We start from the raw sequence: 26,272 nt of genomic DNA, 5'->3' as shown, positions 1-26,272 counted from the left end.
CTTGTTTACAAACCAGGGACGCTTTGGTAATTTGTAACAAAACTGAAAGTAAGATTTGGCAATAAGTGTACTTTATATTGTGAACATTAAAATAAACAAACAAAACATATTGCTGGCCAAGGTATTTTTGTTGTTGCTGTTTATGGTTGTGTCCCCGATGGTAAGGCATTTAAAGGATTATCTTCTTTCTGTGAAAAGGATATATGATGCTTGGAAACTGGAAAAATGAATTTACTGTAATACTCAAGTCAAAGTATCAAGAATTGCCCAATTAGGATTTGTATAAAATTAGTTTTCAAATGCAAAAAAATGGATCAAATTATACCTTTGTAATGCATATTCTACACTTACGAGAGGTTTTTCTATCCTCTGATGGATTTATAAGCAGGAGCGATGCAATTGTGTCCCCTTATTTCCCAGAGTAATGAAGTTCAAAGAGTAATACAATTATGTAAGGGCATACATATTATTTTATAACATCTACAGAATTTACATCTTTATACACTTGTGCCTAAATTTAATTTCCTATTGGTTTATTATTTCATCTCTGCCTTACTTTGGTTATTTTATTTCCCAAATTAAATTTCTCACACATTTCCTTAGGTACATTATTAATCTATACAACAACAATAATCTGTTCACTACAGATACCACTATTTATTATCTTTGTAATTATTTTACCATGTCTCTATTTTTGTTTTGTAAGACATATATTTAGGCAAAGACAAGCGAAAAAATGAATCCTAAATTGACAAAGTACTGTGAATAAATTCAACAGAAGTTGGTATCGTCAAGCATAAAACTCTGAATAAAGTTACCACCTTTGGGAAGTATATCCAACAACCAGTATTCCCTTCTTCATTCTGCTATTTATAACACTTGGTGATAAAGGTGTTTGTTCACTATGGAACTAGGCGTCATTGGGATAAAAATATTGCTGGTCGGGGATTCATGCTTCCTCAAGCAATATTGATCTGCTAGGAGATTTTTTTCCCTGTTCTTATTCAGTGTTTTTAATTTAAAATATTTTATGTTTATGTTGGGTTTTTCCCAGTGTTTTATTGAATTAATTCTGTATTTTTCAGGCCACGGCAACTATGTATAAAGGTATGGCCCAAATTGTCAGATGAGATTATTCAGTACTCCTTGGCTCATCTCAGATCCTTCACAGGTAGCTATTTTTATCTATTCTATTAGATACCAGGATTTTTAGGTTTTAATTTTAAAGAAATGTTCCACATTTGAGCCCTCTGATACCTCCTGAGTTATAGTTACAGTTACAGTCAGATAACTTCTCAAGAAAAGTGACTTTGTAGTTTGAATGTTTTCTTCATCCTTTTATATTAATTTTTTTCAGTTCACAAGTCAAAATAAGATTAGTATGCTTTGAATCCACCAGCCAGTGTAGAAAGATGAAGCTTCTACCTCAACATTGAGCTGCTTCCTTTTAGCTTATACATCTTCTCAAGCAATACATTCAAGGACTTGGAATATAATTGGCAATTTCCTTGATGATGAATGAGGCTGCACAGAGTAAGGATGACTTTTGCTTCTCTGCTGTGCTTATAGTAAAAAGAAATGGCCTGGCAGCTGAGTATACTAAGTGCGAGTTACATAAACAACTTTAAGTCTTTGATGATAAAGTCTATTTAAAAAGATATAATGAGAGGCCTTACCCCCTACCAAAGCAAAACAAAACCGTATTTGAAAAAAAAAACCCTGCTTATCTTTTAAAAATTTATTTATTTTTTATTTAAAAATATTTATTATTTATTTATATTTTTTTAAAAAAGATTTTATCCATTTTCAGAGGGAAAGGGAGGGCAAAAGAGAGGGAGAGAACCATCCATGTGTGGTTGCCTCTCGCATGCTCCCTACTGGGGACTTGGCCTGCAACCCAGGCATGTGCCCTGACTGGGAATTGAACCAGCAACCCTTTGGTTCACAGGCTGGCGCTCAATCCACTGAGCCAGACCAGCCAGTGCAATTTATTTATTTTTAGAGAGAGGGGAAGAGCAAAAGAGAGGGAGAGAAACATTGATGTGAGAGAGAAACATCAAGAGAGAAACCTGGATTGGTTGCCTTTCATATGAGCTGCAACTGGGGACTGAACATGCAACCCATGCGTGTTCCCTGACAGGGAATCGAACCAGTGACCCTTCACTTTGCAGGACAACACCCAACCAACTGAGCCACACCAGTTAGAGTTGGCTGCCTTTTTATAAAAATCAACATCAGACATTATACAATTAATCTATTTTCTATGTGCTTGAGAGGCAACTAATATTCACCAGAGAATGGCAAGGAATGGTTGAGTGTAACTAAGTACCACACTTGGGGTCTTTTCTTCCCCACTGCATGCCGCTACAGCTCTGCCTCAGTTTTTCAGATTCTGTTACATACCTCATCCCAAATTCTTTCAAAGTCTTTTAATATTAAGTCATAGGCCTATGTCACTGAACAAACTTAGCTTGTGAAGGCAGCCTGTGCATTTTGATAGGAATAGGATTTGAAGGCATTTTTGTAAGATATCCTCACAACAATTTTGGAAACAGGAGCTTCTAAAGGAATACATATATATATTCCTCTTCAAAATACTTTCTGTAATCCCTGACTGGTGTGGTCCAGTGGGTTGGGTGTCGTCCAGCAAACCAAAGGGTCTCTAGTTTGGTTCCCTGTCAGGGCACATGCCTGGGTTGTGGGCCATGTCCCTGGTTGGGGGTGTGCAGGAGGTAGTCAGTTGATGTTTCTCTCTTACAACGATGCTTCTCTCCCTCTCTTTTTCCCTCCCTTCCCCTCTCTTTGAAAAAATAAATAAAATCTTTAAAAAAATACTTTCTCTGAAACAGTAACTTTCAAAGATTTTCACCTTATAGGACAGTTCAACCAGGCAACTGACTCCATCAAGCATTCTTTTCTGCTCTCAATCAGTTGAAATACAGAAAAATGAATGAACTGGTGATTGAAATTGTTCCCAAAATATAATTTAACCAACAGTAATTCCAGTGGTATTACCTAGAATAAAAACATTATATGGAATGCCTTTAATCTACTATCTATTCCAAGAACACCTATCGGGATCATAGCTCTGTTCCCCAAAATGTGCTTAAACCTCAAATCAAAACACAGTATCAAGCATTTATTCTCAGTTTCGTATGTGTGAGATAATAAAGTGCTGAGGAGGATGCAAAGATGCATAAGGAACAAACATTAAGAAGTTCACGGGGAGAAGAGAGAGATGAAAATTAACAAAAACATTTCAAAAGCTAAACAGTAAAGATAACTTAGGACTTCAAGGCAGTTACAAAGTTCCTTGTTCCCTCTAAGACAGATTTCAAGGTAACTTAAAAAAAATTAAATGTATGTAATTTTCTTTTTTTCTCCCCCCCATTTACATAATTTTCAATGTAGAAATGTAGAGCTGTTACAGTTCTCACTAATCTTGATGATGGCCTTTTCTTGGACCTGTGATTTCCTAGAACTGGGGACAACACGGTAAGGGAAAATACATTGGCACATTCATCCTGCTTTTCCTCCTTTCCTTTCATTGCAAAGGGACTTTAAAAGAAATACATATTGTGTAAGCATAAAGGGTTGAATTTCAAACTGGACTCACGTAAATTAGAGACTCTTATCTAGTACCAATGTTTACTAACCATTCAAAGGATTACAGGGAAACACCAGGCACAGATCAAACATTCTTCCCCTGGCAAAACCTCAAATAAGCAGACACATCTCCCCAAAATATCCTTGTCCTTTTACATTATGATATATTTTGGTTTCGTATTAACAGAAATGTTTTTTAACAATTTATGCAGAAACACTGATATTGAAAGGAAGCCAGTTCATTTTTCCAGAGGCTTCCATTTTATAATCTGTTAATGACAAAAATAGAAAAGTGCTCATGTGACCATGCCCTGTTTTCCATCCAGTTATGACTCATAAATCCATAAATTTCAGGCTTATTTACAATAAGTAAAGTAATCAGACCAAGTATAGCCTGCTAAAAACTTTTTATAGATAGGGACTTTCAGGTATCTTTCTGTTAGTTGAATGCCATTAACAAGATTAATGAAAAGGTCTGGGCGGCCATTAACATGTTTATAAGGTGGTCTGCTGAGCTGAGGTCATTTACTACTACCGTCACTTGCCCAAGGGAATAAATCACAGGCCTCCTGCTGATATCCTTCCCTCCCCCTCTTCCCCCTCCCCTCCTCTTTTTCTTCTCTCTCTCTGCCCCTCTCCCTTCCCCTCTCCCTTCCCCTCTCCCTTCCCCTCTCCCTCCTTCCTCTCTTTCTCTTTAGATATATTTATATCTATATATACACATATATATACATACACACATATACCTGTAATATAGTCACAATTTTTCTTTGAATTTTAGCTTTACAGACATTTATACCTTTGATTTTTGCCCTACCTACACTTGACCCCTCTTGCTTTGTCTAGGATCCATTGTTTCCTTTTTTGGGATTTTTGGGGGGAGGGGGAAGAAAAGGAACTGATATAAGGAAGAGTGAGAACAAAATAAATAAGCTGGTTTTAAATTTGATAAAGCATGTATATCTACAGAATAATACAGAGTGACTATATATTCAGATAGAGAGTTTTGTGAACCTTCTGGAAATGTTATTCTTTATCCTTGAAAACACATGAATAGCCATGGGGATGTAGAATACAGTATAAGAAATGGAGTAGCCAAAGAGCTCATAGGCATGACCCAGGGACATGAATAATGGTGTGGGGCTGACCTTAGGGAGGGGGAGGTGCTGGGTGGAGGGGGGCAAAGGGGGAAAAATTGGGACAACTATAATAGCGTAATCAATAACAAATAATTACAAAAAAACAAAACAGAAGAACACATATGAATTGCCTAAATAGGTTTGGTGATTTTTAACTCATTACAAGAGAAAATATAAAAAAGACTACTTTGCTACCATGTAGTTGTAATAATGAAAAAAGAGACATTCTGCAATAAGATAAGATTTTCTACACATAATGCACAATGCCCAGTGTCTGCGGAAGTCACGACTTAAGGCCAGAGGCCATAAGCATTTGCCTTGCAAAGCTGGCACCATAGGCCTGGGATTTATGGGGAAGGTGAGACGTTATTGCTGGAAGGAGGGGACGGTGGCAAACTTAAGGACATGCTCTAGTGTTGCTGAGCTGTTCTAGCCAGCCTGAGCTGCTACGTCCTACCCTTCACAAAGACTTAGAATTGGGAGTACGAGGAGAAACACATTCTGTGGCACCTATCGGAGGTCACTTGTCGTAGCCATCCTCTCATCTTAGCCCTAATGGAGAGGGCAGGAAGTGAGTCAGACAACCTCTGCTTCCTCAGCTTCCACAGAAGACAGCTGATCAAGGTTTTTTTTTTTTCTCTCTCTCTTTATTGCCAAAAGCAGCAAAGAGAAACTGAGGTATCTGCAAGAGTGTAATGACAGAAGTCAACTGGGTAGGTAAGCCGAGGGAAGAACACTGGCCATGCAGAGGAAAGGACTAATGCGTGGTGAAGCGCTGTCAAGATGGCAGCCCCACAGTGCTGGACTGGGCTCCCCTGGGTATACTAAGGGCAAGTTTTCAACGGACAACACTACGAAGTTGAAACGGCCTGGGGCAGCAGGTGAGATCCCATTATTACTATATTTTTAAAGATTTTATTTATTTATTTTTAGAGAAAGGGGAAGGGAAGGAGAAAGCGAGGGAGAGAAACATCAATGTGTGGTTGCCTCTCGTACGCCCCCTTCTGGGGACCTGGCCCGCAACCCAGGCATGTACCCTGACTGGGAATCAAACCGGCGACCCTTTGGTTCGCAGGCCGGCACTCTATCCACTGAGTTCCACCAGCCAGGGCTATTATTATTATTTTAAATCTCAATTCTCTTCTCTTTTCTTACATTATTTTCTTCCAGTCCTCAATAGCCCTGCCCCTCAATGTGTCCCCATTCTCAGCCTCCAGTATCCTGGCTAAGCTGGCCTGTGCTCTCAGGGGGCAGGTGACCAACCCCCACCCTGCTTTACCCCACAGCCAGGGGTAGGGGGGCTCCAGGCAACTGTTATCCTGTGCCTGTGGGGGATGAAGACTGAGGGTCCTATTCTGGGGGTGAGGTAGTGGAAAACCAATTAACGTCACAGGGTTGGGGGAAAGGATGCACAGCTGGGTCATTACTAGCATGACTTGAGCAAGCCACCGACCTCTCTGAGTCTCAACTATTTTTTTATTGGATAGCAACTGGTGGTATTCTCCCCCTTAAGGGAAAGATACAGCTAGTCTCTCACTTAGCACTTAGTATGCACACATTAAACTCTGCCTTTCTCCTGTTTGGGAAGTAATATGGACGATAACTATGAAATACTCCTTTTATAGAAAGCTCAAGACCAAGAAAAAGTGATCCAACCAAAGGAAACAAAGCAACAGAAAATCCTTGTAAAGCAATGAAGAAGCAAATTAAGAATTCCTCTTTGCAGTGACTGTCCCACATGCAGTGGCATTGGGGACCCAGATGGATGTGGAGAAGTTGAGAGAGGAAAAAGAAACAAACAAACAACATCAAAAGCAATTGGAAGTTTCAGGAGGAGGAAGGAAGCTTCTCCAGTTCATCCACCCGTTGGCTGAACGTTGACAGCGGGCTAAGCCCCATACAGGCCCCGTTCTTAGGGGCTTTCTGCTTTCCAGACTGCTGAAAGCAGAGATTTATTATTATTTTTCTTCTATCTTGTACCAAGATTTAAAATTTTTTGCGATGTTACAGGACTGAGTTATGCAAGGCGCTCAGTTTATTTTTCTAAAGAACGGAATTACATCTGCTTGTGTAGGCGAACAGTCTTCCAGAAAAGCATTTAATCCCTTCCCCTGTCGCTCCCCTCCCCCACTTTATCCCCTGCAACGGGGGAGGGAAACGCTGAATGGGATTTGGAGTTTTCCCGCTGCGAAAAGGACCTTTTCGGCAGCCAAGCCAGTGTTCAAAGGACTAATGCTCTAAGGACATTATCCAAAGTCGAGAGGAGGGTCGGGGTTATTAAGTTATTTTCCAGTGCTGTCTGGACGGCTGCTGACCTCTGTGAAGGCGGAAGGACGCTGCTTCCCAGGGTGACAGCATAAGAAGCAATTAGAGGAGCCAAGGAGAGGCTCAGGAATGTTTGGGAATTCACACATACCCCAAATTATGTGGGAACTCCAAGAATGAAAATAAACTAATGTGACCAAAAACATATTTGTGTCCTAGAAAATATTCCAAACATGTAGCTAATACTGGATGCATCTGCATGAGTGTTTTCCTAAAAACCCCACACTCAGTATCTAGTAAGCATCCATCAGAATTCACCGTCAGAGAAGGAAGGCTAATTAATACCGCTCAGGTGCCAGAGAGTGGAAGGGGTATGAGGTTAAGTAAATTTTCTGAATAACGGAGTCAGAATATAATAAAGCTGGGTTTCAAATGCAGATCCGTTAGATGCCACAGCTCGTTCTTTTCAACCATGTGATTATGGAAGAAAGAGTGTGTTTAAGAAAGTTAGAGAAAGAAAATAAAAGAAGAGCGGACATAATTGAGTCCACTTCCTTTGGGGAACCAGGCTCAAATAAATTCTATGTGTACCTGCACATTCCCAAAACTGCCATGAGTGAGGCAGGGGACGCCTGTGCCACACACGTGCAATGTTGATATAATAGATTATGGGCCTATACCCAACATTATATTTTAGCTGCCCTGTGTGTGTGTGTGTGTGTGTGTGTGTATGCCGCCACCTTTAAGCATTACATATAACATACAGGATGTTACAAAAATTTTCTGTAAAATAAAAATAGAACAATACCATTCTCTTAAGATGCAATGGCTATTAGATCCCTGGCCCCAAAGTAGATGCTGTACACAAATGGTTAGTGAATCACAGCGGTTGATCAATTTAAAGCTCGACTGATCACTGGAAAACCAGAAGCAGCATCATGGGCGCCATTTAGACAAAAGAAAAAGACTCCAGTTGTCCTGGAACAAAGGCAGCCATAACTCAGAGTGATCTCAGGCATTATCTAGTTCTATTTCCTTATTGTTGATGGGGAAACTCAGTCCCAGATTGGCTGAGTTATACCCCAAATCATATTGCTTTAGATATAGACAAGAGAAATCTATAGAACTCAGGATTTGGTATGTACCATTCAGACACACACGCTAAGGATTGTCTCCTTGGCACCAACTATTGAGAGCCATAAGAAGCTCTATAAAAGACTCAGCACACTTTCTAATATTAAAGTTGATGTCTAGAGGGATATGAGAGATACAGTCGGGAGGTAGATCTACATTGCCATATAGACACTAGAAGAATTTCTGAAGGAGTCAGAAAACTGCAAAGCATGTAGAGTTGCTGGTATGTGTTCGTTCATTCATTCATTCATTCAAATAGCTACTGAGCATGTGCAATCTGTGAAGCACTATGCTAGGAAAAGAGACACAGCATGTACCCTTTTGGAGTCTGTTACTTCTGTCAAAGTTACACGCATCAGCTTATAAAACTATAAAGCAGGTTGTGAGATTTTTGTTATGAAGCAATGAGACACAGAAGATAGCAACATCTGCATCTACCAGCAAGGTCTACCAAACCAAAGGCTAGAGTTAGGCTCTGTATAACGCTACGGCAACCCATTCACTCTCTTTCAGCTAGTATCTTCAACGGAACTGTTTTCATGATTCTATCATCAATTATGCATTACTGACTATTCCTTCATTGTGGTTCCAGAGCTTAATGAGACTCAGCTAATGTGACCTTTGGAACCATCAAACTGTGGAGGAGAAGCAGGACAGCGAAGACTGACCTGTGGGTTATCTTTGTGTACTAAAGCCTTTTGAAAAGTCAGGGCACCAGGCTTTTGGCAGCAATTTCACAAATTGAATTACCCAGAGATATTCACCAGTCTCCTCAAAAGACTGACAGCTGAAATTAGACAGCAGATTCTCTGTTACATCCACTTCCTGTTATCAGTGGTGCTAAACAGTTAAGTAAAAGGTTTAATATTATTTGTCCTTTCTATCCTGATAAGATTGATGGTGCAATAAGAATCCTCAAGGGCAATATGAAGATTCGTTTTCACTCCTCTGGAAAACGGTTAAAAACAATTTTCCTTTCAAAGTCAATATTTATAAAATAGGAGAAAGTCAGGACTGGAAAAGATTTGTGGTCTCACATGATGACAGATGGAGAAACTGAGGCCCAGAGAACATAAGTGATTCACCTTTGGTCAACTAGCTATTTAACAGCAAAACTGGAAGTAGGCTTCGGTTCTCCTGATGCCTAATCTATTTACTGCTTCTGCTATTTTGTATTGTTTTGTCAGCTGCTAAAAGGTATATTTTGAAGAAAAATGTATGTGTGAAGGATCTCACCACAAACAGCACAAAACTGTATACCGTGTTAGTGAATGCTTCCCAATATTTAGCAACTGCAGTGTCTTTGAAGGAAAAAAGGACTGGCTTCTCTAAAAATCAGATCCTACAGGACAACTAATGGAAATACAGGGTCAAACGCTTCAGCTGGTATTATAGAAAAGGAGCAGCAACCTGAAGTTAGAACCAATACACAGGGTGTGGCACAAATAACGCCCCTTTTTAATAAAAATCGTAAGCCTATAATTCTGTAACGTAACAATATCACATGCAAGCACAGCATGTGGCATTTTAGGAGAAATATTCAAATGAAAGCTATAAATTGTTACACCCCTATCATTACCCTCCCAACCACACTCAAGCGGCCCTGCTTCAGCCAGACCCTGTAAGGAGAACAGGTTATGACCTCAATTGGTTTCTCCATTTCTGTACCAATGGGAGACAGCGAATAGCATTTACCTTCTTCATGAGTGACTGGAAGCTAGAGACAGTGCTAATGAATTCAATGCCCAATATTTGGGCCATTCCGGTCACAACATCCCAAGGAAGATATAATAGCTGGAAAAGATCCAGGAAAAGCAACTAAGATGGTCAAGGGGAACGCGTCTCTCTCATTCGAGGACAGACTAAAAGCCAAAAAAGGCTTAGAATTTCTCACACTGGGAAGATGAAAATAAAAAGGGGTTAGTGAGGGGATGTGAGATTCAAATGTACTCTGGGTAAAAAGAATTGTATTCACCGAATTCCATAGCGTTCAACTGGGGCCATCTCTCGAGGTTCAAGGAGGTAGATTGAAGAGAAATGGCCGTATACCCTTATGTGTTCATAGAGAAATCAGTAAATTTATAAAACTTATATGCCTAAGACAAGGCTGAAGTGGAGAATGGGCAAAGTTGAAGAAACCATTGGATATGCCCCATGGCAACTGATGTGCAATGCATCCTTATTTGTAAAAATGAACCCTGCTAGGTTAACTGACAGCCAGTCACTGGTGCCTGCGTCTGGGACAGAGGATGATTGTGCTCTAGCCCAGGCTGCTATTTCTTATGCTCTTCTTATGGCGTCTATGCAGGAACACACTGCATACAAGCTGGGCCTCCCTAAATTCTTTTGACAGTCCAGAATACCGAAGAATAATTTTCTCAGTGATTAAGAAAGCAAGGGAGCCCTAGCTCTTGGCTCCATTTGGTTTATCCATATGGGAGTATGCAACATAAAAAGGTGAAAGAAATCCTAACAGAATGCAGCAGCTGGTTAAAGGCTATTATACTGAAATTTTCATGAGCTTGACAGTAGGCCAAAAAAACTACAAAATGGCAGAGTGTGGAAAAGGCAGTTGTAACAGGTTGAACATTGTTGGTGATTATTTCTTCAGTGGCAATGAAAACTGTAATCAAATAACCTGAAAGAGATGCTGGCAGAAATAAGAGAGCCCCAAGGGAGAGGGAATATGAAAACTGTAACAATGATGTATGCGATGGCCTAATAAACTAGACAAACATGTAGTTTGAAGTATCAAAATCAAGGTTCTTAGCATCATATGAAAAGCCAGTGTCAGGCTGCAAACATAAACACTGTCTGATTTGCAATCTAGAGCTGAGGATGTTGTTAATGACTTACAACCTCAAGGATGAGAGCACAACTCAACAACTAACTGCAACTGTGCTCTTGGTGTAGAAACTTCTTGTTATTTAGATGATCAGTTTATTCCAGCATTGCAAAGGAAAACTCTATAAAGCATGAAAAATATATCCGGAGAAGACGCCTGGCTTTGCAGCCGGAAATGCGTGGTGAAAACTCTTGAATAGAAGGCAAAGTCAGTCAAGGTAAGAAAGACAAAACATGGGGACTGGTTGAAATAATGTCATGACATATACACTTATCGTTATTGTTATTTGCGGACCAAGAAGGGATCTCAAATAATGAATGGCATTTGTCAGTGCATGAAGTCCACTGATGCTTGTACGTCAAAGTAATGTACTATAAGTAGAATGTCTGCTAATGTGGAATTATAAATCACAAATGTCATTAATAATCTATTCAATGTATATTTTCTGAACATGTGGTCTCCCTATATTATAGCTTAACATTTTAGAGGTAAATTTGAGAAATTATATATTGCCTATTTTCAAATAGATTATAATGGTAATTGGTCTTCATAAAGTTTCAGAGGTCTCTTTGAGAAATTATGTCATTTCTTACTTCAAGGAACTGATCAGCTCAGAGGCTTTTAAGGTCTCCACACTCACCTTTGTACCGATTTTTTCTGTCTATTGTTTTATGTCCCTTATGATTATACTAGGGAGCATTATAGTCCTTAATTATACACCAAGATCTGAGCTCTTTAAATAGGTACTCAGAGAAATTGGAGTTGAGAGGGCACCATATTTGCAGCTACTCAAACAGTGGAAAAATAGAATTCCTGCGGTTTTTAAAACTAAGTATTTGTACTATGTTAATAATTAAAATAAAAAAATTTAAAAATAAAGATAATCTTGAGAAAAAGCTGAAATCTTAGGTTTTTGAATTTGGACAAGACCGTGAAATGACTCACACTCATTGATTCTCTGAGCTAAAAAGGACCTCGGATACCATCAAGTCAAACTCCTTTATTTTATAAATGAGGAACCAAGACTTGTATAGGTTCAGTGACGTGGTCAGGGTTACACAATCAACTAATAAGCCAGGACTAGAAATCAAGTTTTCTTTTCCCCAGGTCTGTGCCCTTACCAATACAGCTACCATGATCTTCAAGTTGGTGGAGAACACTGGACAAATAGGGAGACAAACAGAGAGTGGCTGCTCTCTAATTCCACAGAAGAACAGCAAGAGATTAATTTACAGGGGTGTTACAGCTCTCCTGGAATTTTTCTCCTTCTTACTTTTTGGGTTAAATTCATTATTACTTCCCCCATGCAAGGTACTGGGATCTTTTGTAGTAAGTGAAACATCAGGGAGGAGAAGATAAATATTTAAGGATTTAAGGAAAGGACAGTGGGACTTGGGGAGAGAGAGGGGACAACATTAGGAATCTCCAGGAGACCTTCCATGAGCCCCAAACAAGTAATGATTTGGAAAATAATGGCTTAAAGATGTCTTCAATTTTTGGTCAGGCTTTATTTCAACTCATAAAGAGTGGATAAAGTGAGAGCTTTATAAATGGGTTGAAGAGGTAGCAGTTCTCAAAATCTGAGTCAGAAATGAGTTTGTCATGACAAACACACTGATGTAGAAGATAACTGGGAAGAGTTGGAATAAAATAGTTTGAATAAAACACAGGGTCCGGCAGAAGGAAGGCCTGCCTGGGTGTGGCTGGTAGGTTAATAATATAGGTGCAGTAATTTATAGTTTTCATTTGAACATTTCACCTAATATGTCACATGGTGTGCTTGAGTGTGATATTGTTATGTGACAGAATGACATGCTTATGATTTTGTAATAAAAAGGGATGTGATTAGTGTCAGACCATGTATATAGTAGATGTAAAACAATATAGTACATGTCAGTATCAATATATTGTTTAATAAAACAGATTATTTAAAATAGGTATTTCAAATATGTAGAGTGACTAAATCAATAATTACATATAACAAAAACAAAATAAAATTTTAAAATAAGAAAATTAAAAAGCAGAATCAAAGCACATTAAAAAAGAACTGTTAAAGAGAAGCGATATGATGTCTGGAAACATTTAATAAGGCAAACCCTTCCTAAAGGATGTGTCTTTCCTTGAAGAGCCAAGAGTCCCCTCATCCTCATTCTTCTGAGGTAACAAAATTAAGGCATGAAATCAAATATCTTGAGAACTGTAGTAATGAAGATCTAGGAGTGTTGTTATTGCTTTAGAACTGAATTATGAAGGATTCGGTGGAAGAATAAGAACAGACTTGATAAAAGATGGCAGGCCGACCAATTGGAAAAACATTTAATATTTTTAGTCAGACGCAGGGCAGAAAAGAGTTCAAAGACTTTAGTTGCTATCAAAATCTATTTCATGAATCTGATTAATTGTAATTGTTGTTGAGGCGGCCGATTCCAAGTTAAATTTAAGTTGGACTCACGCAATTGATGAGATACTGTTAAGGTATCATGAAAACACAACATCTCTCTTCCCGCCCTCTTCTATGTCGACCCAATGTATCCTCATGTATTTCGTGCAGCATCGTGCAGAAGGTGCTTCTTCTAAGCCCCTGTATTCCTTTGACAGACACAAATGGCCCCAGAAAACAGTATCATTCTGTTGTTGTTACGTGAAAAATGCTGAGTGCTGTATTTTGAGAATGAACACCTCAGCTCCACAAATCCCGGACTGCTGCCGACTGACTTTTGGGTTCATAAAGTATTTATTCACCTAAAACAGTTTGCGTACCGATAGTTGCAGAAATCTTCGATCTTTGTCTGAAGAAGCAATGCAGGAAAACCCCTTAATCTATTCAATTGTTCTTGTAGGTATTCACTTCCACTGTCAATAATATTCTCAGCAGCGGTTTGTTCTACTGTGAAAAATCCACACCACCTCCAACCACAAAACAACACATAGGCTGCCCGAAATGGATTTTGTCCTAAAGACAGCTCCCTATTGCATCAACAAATCTTCAGTGGTAATTTAAGCATGAGTTGATTACCCAAGCTTCCTTGGGGAAGAAAGAACTAGGTATTATAGGCGAGGTTAATATCACGTTTTCAAAATAAATTCATTTGTGAGTATACAGATTAGCCACAATAAATGCTCCTTAAAGAATATGATGCTTCCAACTTACTTGATATAGTAGGGCACTTTGTTTGGCGAGATGGCTCTCTCCCAGGGACCCTGGACAGAAGCTGAAAAAGGAAATAAAAAAAAAGGCAAGGAAGTCAAGTTCACTGCAAACAGGAAAGACAACATTAATCTCCAGAATTACAATTTTACACTGATATTGGTCTGTTTGCTCAGTTGCCCATGAAGACAGGATGGATTAACTGGCTGTTCTGAAGTTTCTGTCCTAATCTAAGTGAAATTGAAGTCATTCAGGCAAAAGATAAATGCAAAGAGGAAAAAAAAAAAAAAAACCCGTTCCACTGCTGTACAGATAAGGAAGTGAATGAATAAACTGATGGGTTTTCTCTTATATGTCTCCATTGGGTGCTTGTCTTATAATACTTCCTGTTGCTGCTTCCCGATATCTTTTACTATTTGATTGACTGGGTTTTATTAGTTTAGCAGCTGAAACATCCCTCTGTGATATATTTACATTCCAAGTTATTGAAGCTAAAGTACTACACTTATCACTCTGATGTGTTTGTTTTTCTCTTTATTTGGCTTTTACCGATTTCATTTACTGATTATCAGTTTAATTGGAGCCTCGAAATGTCAGCTGACCAGCATGATCTTATTAGAAAAGATAACAAAAAGTGAGAGAATGGCATCTGATACCAGAATGTAATAAAACTTCTGTGATGAGTGATGGATCCTATAGGTAAAATTAAATTTCATGTATGGGGAATTCACTTTATAATGACTTTATTGTGTATTAGTCAAATCAATCATCTTTAAACTGTGTTTTAAATGTTTAGCTTGTAGCTTTTTTTCTTTCCCAAAGCTGAACTCTAAAAATACCTTTTATACACTGTTTAATCTGTGGCTTTTTCTTTCTTTTAGACAAAATAATCATGTTAGGAGGTACTGCAACATTTCCTCAACAATAAAATCTTCCTCCTGAATAGACTTTTAAGAACCTGGAGTTTGAAGAGACAGAGAATGCCATCAAGAATATAAATATAAGAAGTACTCTTATTAACATCTAGCAATTTCATGGGTATGTCCATTTTCCCCTGAATTTTCATCCTGCTTATAATTTGAAGCAAAGCTGATGCTGACCATTATTTCCTGCTATGAAAAGCTCCCTTCTAAATTAGTTTCATAGTAAATCTACTCCGCAGTGTATTGAGATGTAACAAAACGTCAAAGTGAATATATCCTTGACTACACTGTATAATATGAAAGAACAGCTCCTGATAAAAGTTAACTTTGCCTACTGCCAGACAATTTAAAGGTAATGAAACTACAGATTCTGTATTTTATATTGAGTAATAGAAGGATCGACTCATCCAATATTCAACCAGACATGCTGCTTTGTACCTTGGCGAAATGTCATTAAAAAGATACAGAACATGGATTTGAATTTAGCCCCTAATTATTCCTTTTCATTTTGGCAGCTGGATTTTTAATATGCGGAAAAAGACATTTGTCTGCTGTTTGGAAGTAGTCTCTTGCCTTCAATCTCTGTCCTTTTTCTATTCCTCTCCCCGCTGTCTTCTTCATTCTCTGCCTTACTCTCCCCTCTTGTCTGATTTTCCTCTCTAGGGCTCAGCTCTCTTGCCCAGATTAGTTCACAAAGTAAATAATACCAGATTTGAGAATTTTAGGCTGGACTCCTTGATGTACCTGTGCAGAGTCCGATGTTATGGAAACCTAAAGGCCCAAGCCCTCTCTCGCAGGAGACAGGGCGCAGAGGCAGAATCAGCCCCAGGCTGCTCAGCACCCTCTCTTCTTAAAGTCACAGCATCATAGTGGCAATGGATGTTAACTAGATTTATTGTGGTGATCGTTTTGCAATACATACAAATATCAACTCATTATGTTGGTCTCCTGAAAATAATATAATGCTGTATGTCAGTTATACCTCAATTTAAAAAACTTCTAAAAATCACAGCATCATAAAAAGAAGAGGGGAATTCCAGAGAGCCTTTAGGCCAGCCCTCACTGGCAGTATTGCCAAGCCTAAGAATGCCTAATCTGAGAAAAGAATGGCTATTTTTTTTTCTTGCAGGTCTCTAAGGGCTGGTCCTCACAATTTCTTTCATTATCCCTTTCCAGTTCTTTATTATTCTAATGGTCCAGGAAGTCTTTCTGACTCAGAAGATGCTGGGAATGTCGTCTGGTGCTGGAAGAGTCAGTTTAGAGTCGCTGCATTCTTTCTAGGCGTCTCTCAGAGAGAAGTGTGCTGGAGAGGTCTACTGGCTGGGGGCTTTCTGCCTTAAAGAAACAACCTGCAAGCAGAAAATCTAGGAAGAGATCGAGGAAAAGTAGTGGTGCCCAGCTGAGCAAATGGCTGGACCTACATCGAGTATCTATAGGTGACTTTGCATTATTAAACAGTAAAAGCAAAAACAAACAAAACCCACTCTAGAGCAGTCATCAGAATATGCTTGAACTCAATAGCTGAAAAGATTTAAAAAGATATTCTAAAAAATTTTAAGTTCCATATCAGTATGAAATTTTAAGCTTTTATAAATGGAGTTCTTCACTGTTCAATTTTTACAGCATATGTGAATGGTACATAAAAATTGTTACACTTTAAAAAGCTTTTTGTCTTGATGTATAGCTATTGAATAGATCCAATGGTGAGATTCACTGGGGGTTTTTTTTGTGCTGAAAGATGTTTTTTGGCCATTTGACTCACAGCTTATAAATGTACCTCACTAACTGTTTGGCAGCCATCATTGGAAACCCTAAAAGTTTATATTAATAAAAGTCCTTGGTGCAAAAAATAAGAAGGACGGCCTTTCCCCATCCCTCCCCAGCCTCATCACCTCCGCAGACACACACACGGAACTACTTGCTTTAGAAATAACACAATCAGACGATGACTCTGTGCGACAGAATTCAGTGCTCCTTCTCAAGAGATTGTTAGAGGTGTTGGGCAATTTTGCTTGGGGCTGCCAGATCATTCTGGTCTTGCATATATTCAAAGCTGATCAAATATATGGTGACTGTCATAAGTGTGTCCCAGAATTATCATTTCATTTCTTGCAGGAGTGCCGATGCCAGCAACAGCTGTTTCTTATCTCAGTCTACCAGTGGAAGTTTGTCATACTTCACGAAGCTAGTCTATGTAACAGACAAACACATCTTTTTTTTTTTTTTTCCTGATGTGTCCATTTTTAGTACCCATCAAAAGCAGATTTATTGGCAAATAGTTTTATATGAGACGGTGCTATCCTCTCGTATGTTTTTATAGAGATGTTTCTATAACCACTCCATGTAATTCCAATGAAGCTTTGTGATTCAGATTGTCGAGTGTAAAAACCATTCATTATCATAGGGCAAGAGCACCATGGTGGGTATTGTCTGCTAAGGATTTTATTTATTTATTTTTAGAGAGAAGGGAAGGGAGGGAGAAAGAGAGGGAGAGTAACATCGATGTGCGAGAGATGCACGCCCCTTACTGGGGACCTGGTCCACAACCCAGGCATGTGCCCTGACTGGGAATCGAACTGGTGACCTTTCGGTTCTCAGGCCGGCACTCAATCCTCTGAGCCACACCAGTTAGAGATGTCTGCTGAATTTAAATAGCAAACTACACATGTGTTTATTTATTCCAAAACCAACCTCTGAATTTCCCCCATGCAGTTTGTTATTAACAGCAAGAAAGGGTAGCAATTCTGCCTTCAAATGGTTTTCCTCCCTGGAGGTGACAGGATCCAATATTGGCCCAAGGTGGTTTTGAAAATCACAAACACAGGCCACACTTTGTTTAGAAGTTCTTATTTCAACCATTTTTTAATGCATGATGAACAGAATGTGCCAAGCGATGCACCCTGGTGTTAAGCCATATTTTAATCGACGCAGGGGCCTAACCAGAAAATTAAAAAGAATGCTAATGTTATTCAAACTGTGCCAAAAGAGCACTCTCTGGAATTCAGACCCACATAGAGGCATTAATCTTTCTACTTTTCTTATATTTTGTGGATTTGCAGTTTGATAACATAGTTGCGTCAAAAAAAGTGGAGGCAGATCATGAGAATAAATAACATAGCAGTTACTGGAGACAAAAGAGAAACCTCATGTCTTTTGGGGTTAAGAAAAAGGTGTTAGGAAGGAGTGACTAGGCACTGTCACCTGGCTCCTGAGAAATGTGCAAATTCCAGTAATGGCTTCATGGACACATTGTATGAAGGAGACCTACTCTAGAGCAATGGACCTTTTTCCACTACGTCCTCCACTCCTCTCCACACCTAGGTACCTTTTTAGACATTTTTTCCTAATCTCCCTACCCCACCCCATGAACTTTTAATACCACAGATAATTATATATATATCTTGTTGTGTATTTTATGAATCTGTGCTTTACCTAAAAAAGAGTAAGATTGTTTTTTTGTTCCCCAGGAACCAATTTTCACCCACTTGGGGGTAATATCACTCCCACTGAGAACGCTGGATCTAGGGGAGGCGTTGGAGGAGGAGATGGGAAACCCTCCCATGTGCTTGAAACATGATCTCAAGTAGCTTCTTTGATACTCACCACGATGTGGGAGGTAGGTATTATTATTATTTTCACTTTGCGGATGATGAGACAGTTAAGATCACATGAAATAGCATAGCTAAGGTCCTGAGTCAGGAAGCAGTAGGTCCTAATTTTTGTTTATTACTCAAACTGAAGTCAGGGGATTTGGGAGATGGAGAAAATAAACATGTTGTGTGGCTACTAGGTGCCCTGCGCTGTGTGCTCCTTACTGTAATCCCCCAAGCCAGCTCTGAGGTCATGTGATTCCATTATTACACATGAAGACACTGAGGCTTTGTAATGTAAACTAGCCCAGGTCATACGCAGCTAGCAAAGAGTGCATGCAGGACTGCAATGAGGCGTACTTAGTCTTTCTTTGTACTTTATTTTATCACGTGTGGTATGTAACAGGTAGTCTATAAATATTTGCCAAAAAACAGTAAATAAATACATCTTAAAAGGGATTAATTGTAATGTTATCTAGTCCAAGTTCTCGCTATACTATATGTGATATCTAAATTGACCCTCTACACCATTTCCAATAAATCCACCAAATTATGGTCCAGGAGCTGTTTGAGCAACTTCCTTGTCGCCAGATCTTGGAAGGGTTCTTTTGAATTTCCTATGGCTGTAGTGATGATTAGCAACACTTTTCTTTTTTGTCTGGAAAAACCCTGCCTCCCTATGATCTGTCATCTCTATCATCCGTCCGGTTCTAAATTAAATCATGTGATCAGATCAGAGAAGCTACTTCCCAAAAACTAAGATGAGACCTATTTTCATCTGAAAGACAAAAATATAGCCTCAGTTCCTAAAGAAACAAAACAATACCTAACATTACTTCACTCGCTATACAACGCATTTCTACAGAGCTCCTTCTACACTAGACGCTGTGTGCAGCACTGGCGCTAATGCAGCCAATGAGTAGGTGGGGTGTGGTAGAGAAAAAGGTTCGATGCCCTCAAGGACATTATTATTTAATGAGATCAGGTTTTAGAGGAACATATATTTGTAATAGGAGTGTACCAGTCAGAGTCCTGGCAGGAACCAGATGTCACATTTAAGTTGGCTAAGTTGAACAGAGTTTAGTAAAAGGGCTGGTCACAAAGGTCTGTGCAAGGTGTGTAGGATCACAAAGGATAATATGAATAACAGCGGGGAGCCATTACCACTTTTAAGTCCGAAGGGCAAGGAGAGAGAACTGTTATCAGAAGGGGGGACCAGGAGGGAGGGTGGAGGAGAGAGAAAGAGGAGAAGGCAGGTGAGCCCCGACTACGCTCCAAATGAACAAATATGCATGTGCACTGGTGAAGAGGGTCGTGAGACAAGCTCTTTGGTCAAGGGAAGCAGGCTGAGAGGGAGTCTAGGGAATAAGCCTTCCGAGCTACTCTCCATCACCTCCTACTAGGGCTCTCCATTGGCTCAGCCCAACCGGAAGCTAGAGGGCTGGGGATCCCATTTGTGCAGCCCACACAGGACAACCTTTCAAGGTCCAGAGCAAGGCAGGAAAGTGTGGAACGTGCACGTGGAGGGACAAAGTGCATCAAAGGTGGCTGACTCCATCGAGACGCAGCTTTTGCCCTTTTCCCATCTTTCTTCCTGCCTGGAACACACAGGTAATGATAGCTGGAGCTATAGAAACCAGGAGAATGGAAGCCATCTTGGTTGCAAAGCCTCAGAAGCAGATAAGGAGACAAGGAAGTGCGTGCAAGCAGTTTGAGCAGTTATTCAAGGAAGCACTGGTAGAAGAGCTGGAAGTAAAACAGGGAAGGGACAAAAAAATGACAAAAGGGGGATTACTGCTTTGGGCACTGAGGGCTCAGTGCACCTGAGGGTTTCTGTGTAAAATATACTTCTGAGTTGTCCGTCCCCCTTCTCAGGGGCGAGGGAACCTCGAGTATTTGTTTACTATTGCTTGAGGGATACTCCCGGAGTATTAGGGGGGGTCTGGTCTGCCCCTTGTTCTGCTGAACAGGCTCCAATGGCCAGAGAAGGCCTAAAAGGCAGAGTTGCAGGTGTGTGTGGCCGGAAGACCAGGTTTGGTGTGCCTGGGCGTGGTGAATGCTGTCAGGGATGCTACAGAAGCCACACGCTAAGAATGAGAAAAACAATGTGAGAATGTGAGAAGTCTGGGTTCCCAACAAATATGTGGTTACCATTCCAACTTATTTCTGGACTCCTCTGTGAGAAACTTATAAACATCTACTCTGTGTCGGCCCTTGTTGAGTTTTCTGTTACGTGCAGTCACATCTGCTCCTGATTGAACTACCCTCACTCACCCAAACCATCTATGGCTGCTCACATCATTCTGGGCTTGCATTTAAAATGGTTGAACGGTAATCCACTCATGGATGTACCATGATTTATTGAAGAACTTGGTTGTTTCCAGTTTTTTTTTTGTTTTTGTTTTTTGCTGTTCTAAGTCAGGCTGCAATGAAAATCTTGGTAGATAAATCTTTGCATGTATTTGTTGCTAATTTTCTTAAGCACAATCCCTAGAAGTATAATTATTTGATGAAAGCCAGCGAACATTTTCAAGGCATTTTATACAATTTCAGTGCCTCCAGCAGGGGACTTTCCCTAATGATCTAGGTGGAATGAGAGAAATTCATTTTCTGCAGGTCAATGCCATTTAGTTGGTATCACTCTCAAAGCACATAAGATATACTGCTTGATACAGGGGATTATTTGAGAACATGTCTCTCACACTCCCACTTCCCATGATAGATTGTAAACTTTTGAGTTCAGAAAGGTACTCAATACATTGGCTTTCTATCTCGAAGTCCAACCTAGTGTCTTGAGAGGTATCTGGAGCAAGTGGAAAGTGTCCGGAACACAGATTCAGAAGAACAGGATTTGAGTCCTGACTCCACCGTTACTGCATGAGCATAAGCAAGTCTTGTTTTCTCCATGAGCTTTCTTTTTTTTTTTTTTTCTTTTCTAAGACTTTATTTATTTACTTTTTTAGAGAGAGGGGAAGGGAGGGAGGAAGAGTGGGAGAGAAACATCAATGTGTGATTGCCTCTTGTGCCACCCCTACTGGGGACCTGGCCTACAACCCAGGCATGTGCCCTGACTGGGAATCAAACTGGTGACCCTTTGTTTTGCAGGCTGGCACTCAATCCATTGAGCCACACTAGCCAGGGCAGCTTTATTTTTCTTATATGCAAAATGGGAACAATGATATCGCCCTTCCCCAACTATTGTCAGAATAAAATGAGGAAGTAGATAATGAAACTGCTTTGCAATATGTTAATTAGCATGCAAATAATGTCTGTAATCACATATCTACAGGATGTTGTCTGAATGATGGTAATCCTAGAATCAACCCCTCTCCTTCACCTGAGCAGCATTTGTCTTCAACCCTTGGATCCATTCCTAACTACTATTAACAGGCCACATATAGTATGAAGTGGGGCAAAGAAAAATGCCTTTGAACATGATCTACCTACCTGGGCTCATGCTACTTCTTTATACATGTCTGTCTGCCTAGATCAATGCTATCTGCCCAACAGATCCTTCATTCTTAGGTAGGCCTCTGAACACTATACGTCCATATGAACGATGAACAGGTTAGTTCACATTTGATACAATGGGAAATAGAGAGCCACAGAATGTTTTATAATCAGAGGATTATGATGATGAAAAGATACAAAGAATGTTCTTGTGGTTCTATATACAATAGATTAGAGGTAGGAAAGCGGAGTTTGAGAATTAATTCATGAGTTTGGTATCCAGCAAAAGTGAGAGAGAAATCACAGTTGACTCTAAATTTCTAAGGCGTGGTTACTAAGCAGATAGGAATTTCATTGGCAGAAAAAAATTAGCTGGGAGGTAAATTTCAGATAAATTATATATTAATATTTAGGTTAAAATATTTGGAAGGTGGGGCTCTTTACTGAAACCCAAGTGAAAGAACAAGACCTCGAGTCTAGATGATAGCTGAAGCAATGAAAATGGATGGACTCTTGCTTTTTCTGCCATCTTGCAGCGTGGGGGGGCCTGTCAGAAACAGGACTCTGTAATGACCAATGTGTCTGCAAGGCTGTGGTCCGAGGCCATTTTTGCCAGCCACATAAGCAGGGTCTCTGGAACCAGAGGGAGCTCACAGCACTTCTTAAAACTGAAGGTGTTTGTGTTCCAGATGAAACTGAACTGCATCCGGGCATGAGATATGCTTCTGTGCACAAGGCAAAGAACGGCACGGACTCCTGGGGGCAGTGGGAACAAAACCAGCATCATCTGGGGAAAGGAACTCGTGCTCACAGAAACTGGGGCCGGTTCGCGCTAAATTCTAAAGCGACCTTCCTGCTAAGGCCACTGCTCACAGAATCCGTGTCACGCGCTGCCCCTCAAGGATCAAAACTTACTGAAGAGTAAGTAAATAAAATGGATTTGTTCTCCTGTAAAAAAAAAAAAAAAAGGAAGGAAGGAAGAAAGGAAGGAAGGGAGGGAGGGAGGAAGGAAGAAAGAAAGAAAATGGATAGACTCTTTAAGGAAAGAAGGCTGTTAAAAAAGAACTGTACCCTGGGGAATACCCTAAAAAAAGTGGTCGTGATAGAAAAGCCATCAAATAAAAACAGTACATAAACCAGAATAAAGTAGGGTGAAACACAAGGACAGCCAGATGGTGAGGTGTGAGTGCCAATGGTTTCGAAAGGACTAAGGCTGTAGAAAGGGAGATGTATTTGGCCACAAGATCCCTGGTGATGTCAACAGAGTAATTTTGCAAGTGTAGTGAAGGTCGAACCAGATCACAGAAGTTGACGGAAGGGGTAGACAGAGGGAAAGTAGTAAGATGAGGTCCTTACCAAGCATTTGAGAAATTGTGCATGAAAGGAGAAGAATGCAAATGGAGAGGGAGAATATCTGACAGTTGGCCATCCCTATTTCCTGTCCTGTAAACTAGCCTGTTCAATTCATTTATTATGGAATTTGCTTGTGGTCTTCTCTAGAATATTAAATTACATGAAAAACTTATTTCTCCTGCTTCTTTTACTTCCTAAGGTCATAATTAAGATAATACAGTGTTTAAATTTTCATGGCATTATTGATGCTGAATATATACATATGTGCATGTATGTATCATATTTCCCCATTGCAATTGTTTTCTGTACAATTTCTATTTCCTTTCGATGTGATGCATATAGTTTCTGTAGCGAGATTACATTTTCTGTCATTTAACTGAAAGGCCAAGTTAAATTGAACACTTTTCGTAACATTCAATTAAAATAAGAATGGTGCTTTATATGTCTATATCATATATCAAAAGTAAAGATTCAATGAGAACTTTCAGATCAGTTACTAAACTTTCAAAGACGGGAAGACTTTTCCATAAAGATTTCCACAGTAGAGACAGATGGGCTACCTTCTAGAGGGGAAGGTCACAGGCATGATGAATGAGGCCTCCAATGTCTGCCATAGCTGTGAAAATCGTTATGGCTAACTAAAATTCCTCACGAATAACAACCTGTAAATATTATATGAGCTGTCAGACAGATAACACTAAGCTCCGAGACCATCACACAGGACCAACAGAATACAGATGCTCTTCCACTTGCAAGGGGGCTACGTCCTGATAAACCCATCGTGAGCTTAAAGTATCACAAGCCAAAAAATGCATTTAATATACCTAACCTACCTAAGCTTAGCCTGGCCAACCTTAAACGTGCTGAGAACAACTTTCATTAGCCTACAGTTGGGCAATGATGTTGAGTTTCATCTTAAGAGTAACTGCCCTCCGCTTCTTGTCGCCGGAAGTAGGAGACACAGATGGGCATTTTGTAGGTAAAATGGGATGAGAAAACACAAAACGCAAAGTCCAATGAACTCAGGCAGCACAGTACACTGTAGAGTATTGGTTGTTTACCCTTGTGATCACGTGGCTGACTGGGAGCTAGGACTCCCTGCCACTGGCCAGCATCACTAGAGAGTGTCATGCCACATGTCACCACCCTGGGAAAAGGTCATAATTCAAAATTCAAACTATGGTTTCTCCTGGATGTGTGTTACTTTTGTACCATCGTAATGTCAAAAACGCACAAGTCAAACCATTGTAAATCAGAGAGCATCAGCACCACACCATTGGATTTGTCAGTGCATCTTTGGGTCATTTAGAGTATCAGGTTTACATTTGACCTGGGAAGTCAAGAATTCATACTAAACTACTTGGTGAGGTGACTGAGTTGCAGAGACAAATGCTATATTTAATATCCAGTGCTGCTGGCTGTAAACAGTATTTGGTGGCATTACTCATGAAAGAAATGCTCCTTCAAACGGACTTAAACAAAATTCCAAACCCCATATTGTAATTATTTAGACATTAGGAAAGAAATCAAGCCTCATAAGGACAGATGTAGGGTAGGTGTCTATATGAGCAGAGCTGTGACTGAATTATGCTTGAGGAACTTCTGACTCATTTCGAACGGAACTGGCTGCCTTTAATACCCCTGAACTTCCCTCCAGGTGAAAGTGGCTACAGTCTCTAGGCCATTTGGATTGCGTCGGGTTACTAACAAGTCAGAGCAATATTGCCAGGTGCCTTTAGTGTCTCTCCGGATGTGCTTTTAAAAGACGGCAGGTAGTCAACACCATTTGCTGAATGCTCTCTGTGTGAATGGTATTGTATTAGGCACCAGGGAAATTTCAAGGAAAGCAAAATTTGAAATCTGAGACAGTAGGGAGCAACTCAGATATTAAAAATCAAATGACTATAGATAGGATGTACATCCATTTAGAAAGCAAGAGCCAGAAAGAGCAAAGGATATGACAACAATGAAAGGCATGAGACGGTGGGAGAGAGGAAATTTTGGTCTCAATTTTTTATGCCATTGTAAAAGAATTACACGTCTATAGTTGCCCTGTAGACTCATAAGCATGAGAATGGAAGCTTTTTATGCTCATATAGGAGAGAGGGAGGGTGGGGAAGGTAGACACGGTGGCAAGCCTGTAAAAGTTATTGAACTTCTCCAGTCTCAGTTTTCTCTTCCGTGAGATGGAGGCAATAGTAATCCTTATTCCAATTCACAGGATTGTCGTGTGGATTACGCATGTAAAATGCTTCCTCGTCGGTAACAGCAAAAAGTGCTCAGTAATTTTTGTATTCTTATTTCTACCCCTATTATTACTGGCATTAATGTGGCTCCTTATTCCAGGATCCTTATTCTATTAACTTACTGCCAGTGTGAGGAATCTCGGGTTAACCAGGCAAATGAGAGAGACTCTAGGGTTCCAGAGTTTAACTGACCATTGAAAGTTACTATCAAAAGCTATTAAAAGTGCCACCAAAACATAAGCCTAGAAAACAATGCCAGTGGCCTGGCTGGTGTGGCTCAGTGGATTGAGTGCTGGTCTGAGAACTGAAAAGTCACCAGTTCAATTCCCAGTCAGGGCACATGCCTGGGTTGTGGGCCAGGTTCCCCGTTGGGAGCGTGCGAGAGGCAAACACACATTGATGTTTCCCTCTTTCTCCCCTCCTTCCTCTCTCACAGAAAGTAAAAGAAATAAAATCTTTTAAAAAAAGAAAAACAAGGCCAGTAAATAGCCCCTTTCCCCTCGCTTTCAGCCACTTTCTCTTTCTTAAAAATTTTTATGCCATTCTCAGAGTAGTAAAACATGAAAGGAGACA

The 26,272-nt window shown here is 39.9% G+C and overlaps 1 protein-coding gene across 5 annotated transcripts in view; it reads right to left on the bottom strand.

Annotated features, from left to right (window-relative positions):
- DMD (dystrophin) overlaps nucleotides 1-26,272 on the bottom strand; it is a 1,878,371-nt gene that overhangs the window by 177,818 nt on the left and 1,674,281 nt on the right. For all 5 annotated transcript variants that reach the window (XM_054566574.1, XM_054566573.1, XM_054566575.1 and 2 more), the window contains one exon: nucleotides 14,141-14,201. In XM_054566574.1, coding sequence (XP_054422549.1) covers nucleotides 14,141-14,201 — 61 coding nt within the window. The remainder of the gene's footprint in view (nucleotides 1-14,140; nucleotides 14,202-26,272) is intronic.

Source organism: Pteronotus mesoamericanus, unplaced genomic scaffold, assembly GCF_021234165.1.
Source record: "Pteronotus mesoamericanus isolate MK-2021 breed Mesoamerican mustached bat unplaced genomic scaffold, CSHL_Meso_final contig_173, whole genome shotgun sequence".
In the NCBI taxonomy this organism is placed as follows: Eukaryota; Metazoa; Chordata; class Mammalia; order Chiroptera; family Mormoopidae; genus Pteronotus; species Pteronotus mesoamericanus.
The sequence above is the reverse complement of the archived record's forward strand: the minus strand, read 5'-3'. Positions and strand labels throughout refer to the sequence as shown.